This window comes from Vigna radiata, chromosome 8 (assembly GCF_000741045.1).
Source record: "Vigna radiata var. radiata cultivar VC1973A chromosome 8, Vradiata_ver6, whole genome shotgun sequence".
Taxonomy (NCBI): domain Eukaryota; kingdom Viridiplantae; phylum Streptophyta; class Magnoliopsida; order Fabales; family Fabaceae; genus Vigna; species Vigna radiata.
The window spans coordinates 45,511,360-45,523,132 of NC_028358.1; the positions used below are offsets into that span (position 1 = coordinate 45,511,360).

General features: G+C 34.1%; 3 protein-coding genes across 3 annotated transcripts; 2 read left to right on the forward strand and 1 right to left on the reverse strand.

Annotated features, from left to right (window-relative positions):
* The first annotated feature begins 165 nt into the window (after positions 1-165).
* LOC106771573 (isoprene synthase, chloroplastic-like) lies at positions 166-2,821 on the forward strand. Its single transcript, XM_014657565.2, has 7 exons — positions 166-449; positions 600-867; positions 956-1,328; positions 1,624-1,842; positions 1,933-2,071; positions 2,152-2,406; positions 2,488-2,821. The coding sequence occupies exons 1-7, from the start codon at positions 228-230 to the stop codon at positions 2,782-2,784; spliced, it is 1,773 nt and encodes a 590-aa protein (XP_014513051.1). The 5' UTR covers positions 166-227; the 3' UTR covers positions 2,785-2,821.
* Positions 2,822-3,439: 618 nt separating this feature from the next.
* Positions 3,440-5,257, forward strand: LOC106772145 (uncharacterized protein C3orf26 homolog). The gene is made up of 5 exons (XM_014658339.2): positions 3,440-3,866; positions 3,953-4,025; positions 4,379-4,428; positions 4,543-4,656; positions 4,772-5,257. Exons 1-5 carry the CDS (start codon positions 3,496-3,498, stop codon positions 4,893-4,895), a joined length of 732 nt encoding a protein of 243 aa, XP_014513825.1. The 5' UTR covers positions 3,440-3,495; the 3' UTR covers positions 4,896-5,257.
* A 344-nt stretch (positions 5,258-5,601) lies between these two features.
* On the reverse strand, positions 5,602-10,813 carry LOC106772144 (prolyl 4-hydroxylase 1). The gene is made up of 12 exons (XM_014658338.2): positions 10,641-10,813; positions 10,303-10,350; positions 10,093-10,161; positions 9,610-9,662; positions 9,110-9,175; positions 8,878-8,952; positions 8,132-8,206; positions 7,486-7,556; positions 7,352-7,403; positions 7,145-7,234; positions 6,837-6,929; positions 5,602-5,972 (listed from the first exon to the last, which is right to left on the reverse strand). Exons 1-12 carry the CDS (start codon positions 10,705-10,707, stop codon positions 5,865-5,867), a joined length of 867 nt encoding a protein of 288 aa, XP_014513824.1. The 5' UTR covers positions 10,708-10,813; the 3' UTR covers positions 5,602-5,864.
* Between the last annotated feature and the right edge of the window lie 960 nt (positions 10,814-11,773).

Sequence of the window (11,773 nt, forward strand, 5' to 3'; positions counted from 1 at the left end):
CCATGAGTTGCTTGAAAATTTTGTGGTGTTGTTGTCATTTTGGTATCAAATTTGACTAGGAATAGCAAGATATGATCATTCATGGAAACTTATGGTCATTCATTGTCCCACCTCAACCATTGTCGTGTTTTATCCTTCTTCCATTATAAAATGATATCACACACAACACAACTTCTCATGGTGTTAGACAGAGATCGATCCTGTTAACAACATCTGCACTTGTTATCATGGCAACTCAGATTCTCTGTCTGTCTAATCCCATACAAACACTCACCACTACTGTTACTTTAAATAACAACTTCACCCGACAACCATCTCTTGCATATCCCAAACCTAGAACACTTAAATGTGCAGACACCTCTCAGATAACACCCCATAGACGTTCAGCTAATTACCAGCCAAACCTCTGGAATTTTCAACTCTTACAATCTCTGGGAAATGACCTTCAGGTTTTTTCTTTTTCATTTTTAATTAATAATATTTTTTATTTTGTAAGAGTCTTGCTAACACCAATTTACAATATTCATTAAGGATGTAAGTAAGCTTTATTCTTTTAACTTGGTTTTACAATATGAGTTCTTATTGTAACTCAAACGCAGGAGAAAAAACTGAATGAAAGAGCAAAAGAGCTGGAGAAGGAGGTACGACGTATGATGAATAGGGTAGACACAGAGCCACTGAGCTTACTAGAAATGATCGACAATGTCCAGCGTCTAGGATTGACCTACAAGTTTGAGAAGGACATAGTCAAAGCCCTTCATGACAAGATTGTTCTGTTGAATGAAAATGAGAAGCACAAAAGTGGACTCCATGCTACTGCTCTCAGGTTTCGTTTACTTAGACAACATGGTTTTCATGTATCCCAAGGTATTCATTCCCATGTTACGTACAACTAGTTCCAAACACACATTAAACATATGTTTTATTATCTTCTAATCGAGTTAACATGATGCAGATGTGTTTAAGAGATTTAAGGACAAGGGAGGTTTCAGTGTTGAACTTAAAGATGACGTGCAGGGGTTGTTGAGTCTGTATGAGGCGTCTTATCTTGGCTTTGAGGGAGAAAATCTCTTGGACGAGGCAAGGTTATTTTCAATTACACAACTCAAGCAAATCTTAGAAGAAGGAGTAAACAGCAAAGTGGAAGAACAAGTTAACCATGCACTTGAACTTCCTTATCACCGAAGATTGCACAGACTAGAAGCACGATGGCATCTTGACAGATACGAAGCAAAGGAACCCCACCACCAGTTACTACTGGAGCTTGCAAAGCTAGATTTCAATATGGTGCAATCAGAGCACCAAAAAGAACTGCAAGAACTATCATGGTTAATTATTCATAAGTTTCAACTGATTATCTCATAATAAATTGTATATGGAAAATAAAATTTTAACACCATTTTTTTGACACCATTTTGACACTGTACACTTGTCAAAATGTGGTTGGACGATTTTAAATTAAAAAATAAACTTTGGTTTTTTTCTTCCAAATATACTCCTGTCTCAACTTTTTTAATTTGAAATCGTCCAATCACATTTTGGCACGTGTGCAATGTCAAAATAGTGTAAAAAATGGTGTTAAAATATCATTTTATGAATCGTATAATGTATAATGTATGGTAGGTGGTGGAGGGAGATGGGGTTGACAAAGAAGCTAGATTTTGTAAGAGACAGATTAATGGAGGTATACTTCTGGGCATTGGGAATGGCACCTCATCCTCATCAAAGTGAATGCCGGAAAGCTGTCACAAAAATGTTTGGTCTGGTCACCATTATTGATGATGTGTACGATGTCTACGGTACTTTGGAAGAACTGCAACTCTTCACCGATGCTGTTGAAAGGTTCTTATGCATATTTATTGATCTGGCTACAACTGTCTGTATATGTGTATATATATGGTGTAGTCACAATTGAGCAATTCATGTTTACAGATGGGACATGAATGCCATAAATACTCTTCCAGACTACATGAAGTTGTGCTATTTAGCACTCTACAACGCTGTCAACGACATCACATACAGCATCCTTAAAGAAACTGGGCATGACAACTTTTCCTATCTAGCAAAATCTGTATGTACTAATTTATGAATTGGTAAATTTATGAGCTTAAATATGTGAAGATAAGTAATGAAATTGGTGAATGGTGACAGTGGGGTGAGCTGTGCAAAGCATTCCTCCAAGAAGCAAAATGGTCAGACAACAAAATCATTCCAGCTTTCAGTAAGCATATGGAAAACGCATTAGTTTCTTCCTCCGGTGTGACTTTGCTTGTTCCTTCCTACTTCTTATGCCAACAGAAAGAAGAATTCTCAGACAAAGGTCTCCACTACTTGACTAATTTTGGTGGCATTGTGCGCTCCTCATGCACCATTATCAGACTTTGCAATGATCTGGCAACCTCTGCTGTATGTAACATAGTTTTATCAAAACCTTAAATTGATTTGTGTGAGGATTGTTAATGGGAAACCTGTGTGTGTTAACTGCAGGCTGAGTTAGAGAGGGGTGAAACAACGAACTCAATAACGTCGTACATGCATGAGAATGGGAGTAATGAGGAAGAAACTCGTGAGGAATTGAGAAATTTGATCGATGCAGAATGGAAAAAGATGAACGAAGAAAGAGTTTTGGATAGTAGAATTCTAAAAGCTTTCATGGAAATAGGTATTAACATGGTCAGAGTTTCTCATTGCATATACCAATATGGAGATGGACTTGGAAGGCCAGACCTCATGATAGAGAACATGATCAAGTTGCTACTTATAGACCCTCTTCCTATTAATTAGCTGCAAATTTCTATGCTTTCCTTCAAGGAAAAAATAAATAAAAGGATTTAATTCAAATATTAATATTTTGAGTTGTGATGGTTGTTTCTAATTGAAAAGGTTGCAAATATTAATTTTCTAAAAGGAAAAAATTACTTTCGCATGCTTTTATTTTTAATTTTTTTGTTGATAACATTTTAATCACAGACAATAATAATAATAATATATTTAATTAAAATATAAATAAAGTATTGAACAAAAGATTAATAAAATCAGTTGTAAACAAGGAATGTGAATTTGAGTGGTTCTCAATATACAAGTGTTATTTGATAAAAACTTTCAATTATGCCTTTATGTTGATACCACAAAGTCTTTAAATCATTTTTATTAACGCCAAACATTTTAATCTCTTTATATTTTATCCATTTTTCTTCTCGCACTTTATAACTTATTTATTTTATACTCGATATTGTAATTTATGTTTAAAATAAATAACTTAATTCAATATAATATCATTATTCATGCTTGTTACGTGGATGTATAAAAATAAATGTTGAAATCATGGAGGTGCAAGAAGAAATTGTCGTATATCCATTATCTGGCTTACCAACCCTACATAAGGCCCATAATGAAAATGAGGGGTGGGGAAAGATAAAAAGGAGCGCGTAAAGGAAAGGTGAATAGAATTGTCATATTAAGGGCAGAGAGAAGAAAGAGGCGAGTGAGGTTGGAATGGCGTCTGAGAAGAGAAAGAGAAAAGCGAACAGTGACGTGAGTAAGAAGAGGAAGAAGAAGGAGGAGGCGGCGGAGGAAGCCGAAGAGAAGTCAGAGGAACGATCGTCGGAGGCTCTGCGTCTCCTTCAGTCGGCGATGGGTCTTCAGCTTTCATCGCTGGAGTTGGAGTCCCTCAGACAAGACTGCGTTCTGGAGGTACCCAATCACTCAGATGTCCAAATATTGGGGAAAACTGTTAAGGCAGTGTTTGGCTCCTCGTGGAGGGAGCATCTCTGCGAAGGGAGTGTTGTAGAGGGAAAAGTTAATGCCGGAAGCCCCGCCGTTCTCATCATATCTTCGTCTGCCCTTAGATGCATACACCTCCTCAGGTTCTTTTCTCCCTCTCTCTCTCTCTCTCTCATAATCTCCATTCCTAATTCCTTCTGCATGCCAAAACCCTAATTTCCTCTTGCAGGGGCTTTCGCTCTTTCACTAAACAATGCCACGCTGCGAAGCTATTCGCAAAGCACTTGAAGCTTCAGGAACAGGTACCTTCTCAATTCTGCTCTTTCACTACTGCCCTCCACTTCAACTTGTAAATTCTTCTTAATTCCTATGCACCAGTTGTGAAACTAGCAGCAATTCATAGGCATGCGACTGAGGGACCAAACTGCTCGCATTTTTAATTTTAAAACTTTAAATTTAACTCCCTTTTCCTTGTACTCTGAAAAAAAAAAATTGCTTCTTTGTGTCTAAATTGAATGTTTTGTTCTTCACCGGTTCATGGTTTCTTTTTCATCCCAACTTCTTGATTTTTCCTTCCCTTTCTTGATGTTATAAATTGTTATTCTTCTTCGTCGTGGAAACATTACCAACTGATTTTGCTTTATGATCAATGCAGATTTCTTTGTTAAAGAACCGTGTTAACATTGCTGGGGGTACTCCAAGCAGGTTGGTAATCCCTCGCCCTGCTACTAAAGAAAACTGTACCTTTGATAAGCAGTGGTTTAAAATATTGGCATTGTTAAATTTAGTCACGTAATTATTGTCGTATATCAATTTCAGGATAAAGAAGCTAATTGACGCTGAGGCGTTAGACCTTTCAAGGTTGCAAGTACTGGTGCTAGATTTGCATCCTGATGTAAAGGGGTATTCATTGTTGACCCTTCCACAAGTCAGGTTTGGTCATGGTTTCTATCTGTTCTACTTATATATCATTAAAGTAACGCCGTCGTCTCTCTTGTAAGATTTTTGCATAAATTTAGAAGCTGATGATGATGGTACTGATTGGCAGGGATGAATTCCTGGAGGTGTTCAAGAACTATTTTTATGAAGCGATGATCCAGGGTGGTCTTCGTATTTGTCTCTATGGTGTAAAGGACAAACATAAACAAGGGCATACAGTTCCTGATACATAACATCTCATGTTTTGATTTAGGCATGTAGTTTATTATTATTTTTTTTTATAATTCCGTTTATCTTCAAATGACGGACGTATTTGTTATCAACGGAATACCGTTGCCTTTAACGCACCTTTCAATCATGTTAATGTAATTTTAGGAAAATTTACCATTGTCGAGGAAATATTTAACCGTAATTTCTCTCTGAAACTACCTGAATGACCGATTTGAATTTTATTATGTAAATGGGTAAGTTTTGCTTGGAAAACATGATTGAAAGGTGCTTTAACCATGGGAGAGTGACAATTTTGTTGTAAGTGGGGTTGACACATAAAAAACACATTTTTAAGTTACTAAGAAGGTGCTTTATTTGTGTGGATTATCGTGATTAATCGAATGCCCCTATTTTTTTGGTATATGTCATTATGGGTCCTAGTGTTAATGTAATTTTAGGAAAATTTACCATTGTCGAGGAAATATTTAACCGTAATTTCTCTCTGAAACTACCTGAATGACCGATTTGAATTTTATTATGTAAATGGGTAAGTTTTGCTTGGAAAACATGATTGAAAGGTTACAAATGTTGTCTTCACTGTTAAAAAAAATTTAGTGGTTCGGGTGCTTTTATTGTAGCCTTTGGTTGTTATATTGGCTAACAGCCTAATTATATGGTATGGTGTAGTAGGGGTCAAGGGATTATTAAGGTGGATAAAAAGAATATAAGTGCCAAAAAGATTTAGTCCGTTTACGAATATTTCAATGAGAAATATTTAGGTCAGTCTCTTCGAATCAACATCCCGACCTGACAAAATATGAAACAGAAACATAATACCTGGAGCATCTGATATGAGATTACGCCGCAGTTTATTAATTTAACACTAATGAATATTTCCAATATCAATAACTAATCTTAATCGTTATTTTTTTATAAGGACAAGATCCAAATCAGTGAATTTTTTTTTGCAGGAGACGGTGACGGATAAGAAATCAAGCGTGGGTGGTCTGCCTCATCCACTTCGTAGCTGACCACTTCTCCCCAGAGATTACCTCACATCCTCCATGCACACTTTTTGGATCTGATTGACCATCCAATCCCTGCCACGATCAAATACGAAAATTTTCACCGTAAATCTTCGTTTGAAAAAATGCACAATACTAATAGTTAGTCTCCATCATTCAATAGCCTGACCATTGACATTTTCTATCACAAAAATACTACGTGATGCCCAATTGATAAACCAACTAAATCCTGAGTACAAATTGAAAAAAAATATATAAAAGAAAACCTATAGAGGCATCTCTATCCTTGATTCTTATACTGGTTCTTCCTATCTAGCACTGGTTCTTGACAATATGTAATGGTAAAATCGTCAGCACCGGCGCCTGTATATTTATGGGGTCAAATGCTACAACACTAAGTTTTGTAATTAAAAAACATCATGTAAAAATACACTAGAGAAATGGGAAAATAAGGCAGGTAGCTGTTGATAAAGGCTCTCCTGACCAAGAATCAATCCATACAGTTTCAAAAAAATTCCCGCACTGTCATTTGAGAAACAAGTTATTTCCCCCAAATAGGAGCCATCATTCAAAACCAATCAATGGGTAAAAAGGGGTAAACATGAATCTACTCTTAAACTCTCTTTTTACATAGAAAAAGTAGATTGGTTCTTGTAATCTTGAATTTATCACTTAAACACTATGGTTACTCTTTGCACCTTATGCTAATACTAATTAGTTTGGTAATTTTCTTTTGTAGTAATTGGTTATTTGATACCATGGACTCTTTAGCAATGACACAAGCACTTGCAGATGATCAAAGATACATATTCTGTCTCTTGGGCCTAAAGGTACAATCTTAAAGACACATAAAAGTACTAGAACAATTATGGAAATAGTTGTTCCTATTTCATAATTAACATGGATAGCGTCCATAATAAGCAAATTAACTGCACTAACCATACTCCAGAAAAGCACTGCATTTCCTTTAGTTGGCTTGACAGATAGCCCTTGGACAAGTTTCCCACCACAGTTACATTCACCTGAACCAGCCTGAATCATATTGTATATTATAAACAACAGCATCAGTACAATCAAAATGTCCGATAAGAGTGACAGATACAATAGGCAAACCTAACACAGAATAGATAGCTAATACTAGCATGTTACAAATTGAGCATACTTCTCACGATACATATAAAATCCAAAAAGAGTACACAACAACTACCAAAATAAGTGACATAATTTTCAGAAAACAAGAAGCTTACCAACGGGAAATATGTTTCTCCTCCTTCAACATTGTCACTCAAATACATAAGCATTGTGGCTATTCGCTGCCCACCACGCTTCAAGTTGAACTGTCACAAAAAAGAAAGGCAGAACAGGTCGCAAATAGGGTTTCAAAGAAGCCACTTCAAGGAAATTCACATGTGGACTATAATTTGAAAATTAAAATAAGAGCAAATACAACTTACAGTGTCAGAAAAATAGTCATGATGAGGTTTGTAATATTGATTCTTCTCGTACCTGTGCTGCTGCAGACGTTAGCCTTAATACTAGCAAACCCACAAATGTTCAGATAGAGTGAAAAAATAAGTCATATTCTCACCTCAAGACTTGCATAAGCTCACCGTTCTCGATTGGTATTTGAGAATAGACAGAGATTCTTTTTTCAATTGCCTAGATGAGCAAGGTGACCATACTTGATCAGACTGTACAGTTAAAATTACTTAATAAAGTACAATTTTGTGTAAAATATACGTATGTGTGTGTGTTTGCCTATATATATATATATATATATATATATATATATATATATATATATATATATATATATATATAGTCTACTAACTAAACTAGTTCATATGTTTAAAACTGAATCTTTTAATTGGTTCACTGGAATCCGAACACGCTCTGAACTTATTTACTGAAACCCAAACCATGCCCACCCTTGATTTAAATAGTGGCAACACTTTCAGTCTTTTCTATGATCAGATTTATACATTTAGAAATCGAAATAACTCTTCATGATTGTGATGTGACCAAAACTAGGGTTGGTACAATATTTCAACTTTCAAAAACAAAATAGGTCAGAGGTCACTAATAAACACCCAACAAGATGCACCAGCTACCTCCATGAAAAACAATGTAGTATGTATGGGAGTACAAAAACTGTTCCAAGGTTATGGTCACACAGTCCATGTATTTTACACTGCTTTGATGATTGAAGTAAGGGAGTAAAATTGTTAACTTACTTGTACCATAGCATATTTTCTTTCTTGAGGATTCAAAAACATACCAGAGCTGGTCCTGACGTCACTCTTGATTCCCTATGGACAGAAATATCACATTTAATGAAGAAATACATGTTCATAGATGCAAATGACTCCATGGACTTAAAACACTCTGTACGACTTTGTTTCTACAAGCTTCATAATCGCCAATTGTGGGGTACTTTTGTCGAAAGGATCAAATAACATGCCAAATAAAGGGGTAGTCCACAAAGAAGATCAGACAATAATTTCTAAATAACTCTTAAAATGGATTCTGCTCTACATTTGAAGCATAAAATTCTTCTTTTTAAATTTGAAAACTTCTCACTTATCTTCTTTTCTAGCCCAATATTGCATATTTTCTGTGAGAAAGGTTCTCCCACCCACAGATTAAATCATTTAATAGCTTAAAAAAATATAATTTATTCATGAAGGAGAAGAAATAAAAATCAGAGTCATAAAGTGAACTGGTTGTAAAAGAATTCAACAATATAGAAGGTTCAAATGTAACAAAATAACAAGCTCCTGAATATGCATGTGCGCATTGTCTTCCTAAAAGGCATTTAGTATTTTATTTCAAATTCATCATAAATACAATAATTTTCCTTCGGAGAATATGGCAATACTTCACTTAAGCATAATGAAACTTAAACCCTGTCTCATCACCTAGCATTTATTGATGATTATGATCAATAAAATTGAAATTCAAACAGAAACTGTTAGTGTACCTTTCCGGTTTTTGTATCAACCACAGTTGAAATTTGCAAGCGAGGGAGAGCTAAAGCCCTGAGATAATCACATTCCTGTAAGATAAAATAATTTTAATACATACATACGGTCATCATCACTACATTTTTTATAAAGCAAATGAATATTTTAAAAGTATTGTTAATTGCCCAGGTATTTGACCCCAAGAACAATTTTAATAATGAAAAACAACATTTAGTAGAGATAGCATACCTCTAAACTCAAGAAGTTATGAAGTACAATAATTCGAGGAGACCAGCTAATCACTTCAGGTTTGACCTACAATTGAGGATCAGACGGGAATAATAATCAAAATTTAAGCACGCAAATCTATTCATTTCTCAAAGAAATGAGAATAGCAAAAGAAATCCACTGAAAAAAAGAAAATAAACTGGCTATTCAGACAACACAGACTGACATCAAGGCTTTAAACGTAAATTATTAGACAGAATGACATAGATATTGGTCACTCAGAGTGCAATCAAGTATTCTTTAACCAAGCACTTAATTGAACAGAGAAGCGAACTTTAATCTTATTGTATCTTTCGAATTGGAATTACAATGTTATACATTTACACCAAACGTAAAAGCAATAATATTTTACACATTTATTTTACTTGAAGGTCTGTGTGTGATTCTATCATAGAGGATGAGACTGAGAAAACATGTAAATATAAAAGTTTAGCGGAAGAAAGGTAGGACAACAGACATACATATCCAAGGCGTAAGATTTCTGCTTCCTTGTCATTATTCCAAAAAGGAATACCTGAAAATCGAAAGAAATGGTTTGCAAGTTATTAACAACTTTAAAAATATGTAAAACTAAAATACACTGGTGGAATACCTAATAACAAATATATTTTTGTGTTACAGAAAGATTAAAAGAAAACAAATATTATATCTAGAAAAAACAGCCACGAAATGTTTCAAAACTCAGTCAAGAATTAAAATAAACAGATTGATACAGTACTGCATTTTATTGTTAATGTAAAGCATTGCACAAAGTGGAAACACGGAATCAAATATATACCGCATGTGATAAATAAATGTTAGCAGCCGTGGAACTAACTTAGCAGGTACCAAACACTCTGAAGATATTAAAATTTGCACCAAATGCAATCAAAGAAATAATCTTTGACAAATTGTACAAAAAGCAACGACTCTGATACAGTAATAAAAACAAAAATAAGACTGACCTCTTGGCAATTGAAGGTAACCATCACCTTCGAGTCCACGCAATCTTCTAAATGGCAAAGAATCAGAGCCTGCACGAACCAGTTAGGCTAACAGAATATAAGAATAATAATCAAGAAAAGCATACAAAAATCTTGGTCAAATATCCCATGAAATAAGTCCCCTATTAGTTTCATTTCAACTCGTTAAAGAAGAATGGTAGGATACGATACCGTATGAGTCTTCCAATTTTCGAATGATGGCCAACTGAGAGAGAGCACCTGTAATGTAAACAAGAGGTTTTTTGAGTGTCAATTCAAGAGTAATAGGTTGTGATTATTGAGATATGTGATGATTTAGGGCAGTGCGGGAAGATAGAAGACGAAAGAGCAAGAGAGCGTGCATTTGGAAGCTTCTGGTGTCTCTGAAATGTGGATCGAGTAAGAGCGTGTATTGAAGAAGAAGAAGAAGAAATCGGAGAGGAAATACACCATGATTTGCAGCGGGTGATGGGGGTTTGTGAAGATGTTGCAAGGAACGGAAGAGAAAGAGAAGAGAAGAGTGAAAATACCTATAATCATTCCGACGGTGACGAAAGTGAGAAGACCGAAGACAATTCTCATGGAGGGAGCAGCCATGGAGTTGAAAATGAAACGTCTTTTGGTCTCAAGAGAACAAAAATGACAAACCGCTTTTAACGCCCATTGCTTTTATGCTCCAATGCCTCTGCCAATCCACCACTTCTTCTCGGTACATGCTTCAGTCCAAATAAAAAATAAATATTATTAGATTTTAAAAAAATTTGTTAGTAAAATTTAAATAATTTGGTATCCATTTCATCACTTAAGTAAAGATTTTCTAAAATCAATTTTATTAGTTTTATCTTTTAAGTGACTTTTTTTTTATTTAATTTAACTGATTCTTTTTTAAACTTCTTTTTTTAAAACTATAATAACTATCAATAGCAAACAAAATAAATAAATATATATATATATAATAAAATTGTAAAAGTTAATTATATTTTTTATTATAAAAAAAATAAAACACATGCTAGATACTTTCACTACTTTTTACTTTTCTTTATGTCATAGATTTTTGTTTATTTCATAAAAAAATTAGGATTTAATATTTTTTTTTTGGAATAAAAGTGATTAGTTTTTGTATCAAAAATTGTGAAGTGGTGGAAGTTTGAATCTAAGACGAGGAAGTCTAACATATGGAATATTTACTTTTATTAAGTAATAGAAACTAAATTTAGTAATTTTAAATACTCTAAATTTAAAAATAATCACAAATTTTAAATTTACATCAACAAATATTCTTAGATTCCATGTCTGAATTAATAAGAAAACACATTGACTAAACATATACCAAATTTAACGGATGATAATTGGATTTCCAATTACCAAATAGACAACAAAAATAAGAATTACATAAAAATTATAAAGAGAAATTCTTTCTTAAGTAGGTAGTTATTTCAATTTAAAACAACCTAACAAAATCTAAAGGTGAAATGATAAAATGAAAACAAGAGATATTGATAAGATAAAACTGGCAATGATCTGTGTGAGGTAAAAATAGAAGTTAAGAGATATTTATCTTTGCTAATAGTTAATGAATTTACTTCACAGTTTTATTATATATATATATTCTCTGTTTTAAGATGAAATTTTCACATAAATTAGACATTAGCACAGATCTTTT

Coding starts and splice junctions, on each gene's coding strand:
- LOC106772144 (XM_014658338.2), bottom strand. CDS start 10,707: ATGGCTGCTCCCTCCATGAGAATTGTCTTCGGTCTTCTCACTTTCGTC. Junction 7,235..7,351: donor ATGACTATTTTTCTGACACT/GTAAGTTGTATT, acceptor TTTTTGTGACAG/TTCAACTTGAAGCGTGGTGG. Junction 5,973..6,836: donor CAGTGCTTTTCTGGAGTATG/GTTAGTGCAGTT, acceptor TGATCGTGGCAG/GGATTGGATGGTCAATCAGA.
- LOC106772145 (XM_014658339.2), top strand. CDS start 3,496: ATGGCGTCTGAGAAGAGAAAGAGAAAAGCGAACAGTGACGTGAGTAAG. Junction 3,867..3,952: donor AGATGCATACACCTCCTCAG/GTTCTTTTCTCC, acceptor TTCCTCTTGCAG/GGGCTTTCGCTCTTTCACTA. Junction 4,429..4,542: donor GCTGGGGGTACTCCAAGCAG/GTTGGTAATCCC, acceptor TATCAATTTCAG/GATAAAGAAGCTAATTGACG.
- LOC106771573 (XM_014657565.2), top strand. CDS start 228: ATGGCAACTCAGATTCTCTGTCTGTCTAATCCCATACAAACACTCACC. Junction 450..599: donor CTCTGGGAAATGACCTTCAG/GTTTTTTCTTTT, acceptor ACTCAAACGCAG/GAGAAAAAACTGAATGAAAG. Junction 1,843..1,932: donor TTCACCGATGCTGTTGAAAG/GTTCTTATGCAT, acceptor TCATGTTTACAG/ATGGGACATGAATGCCATAA.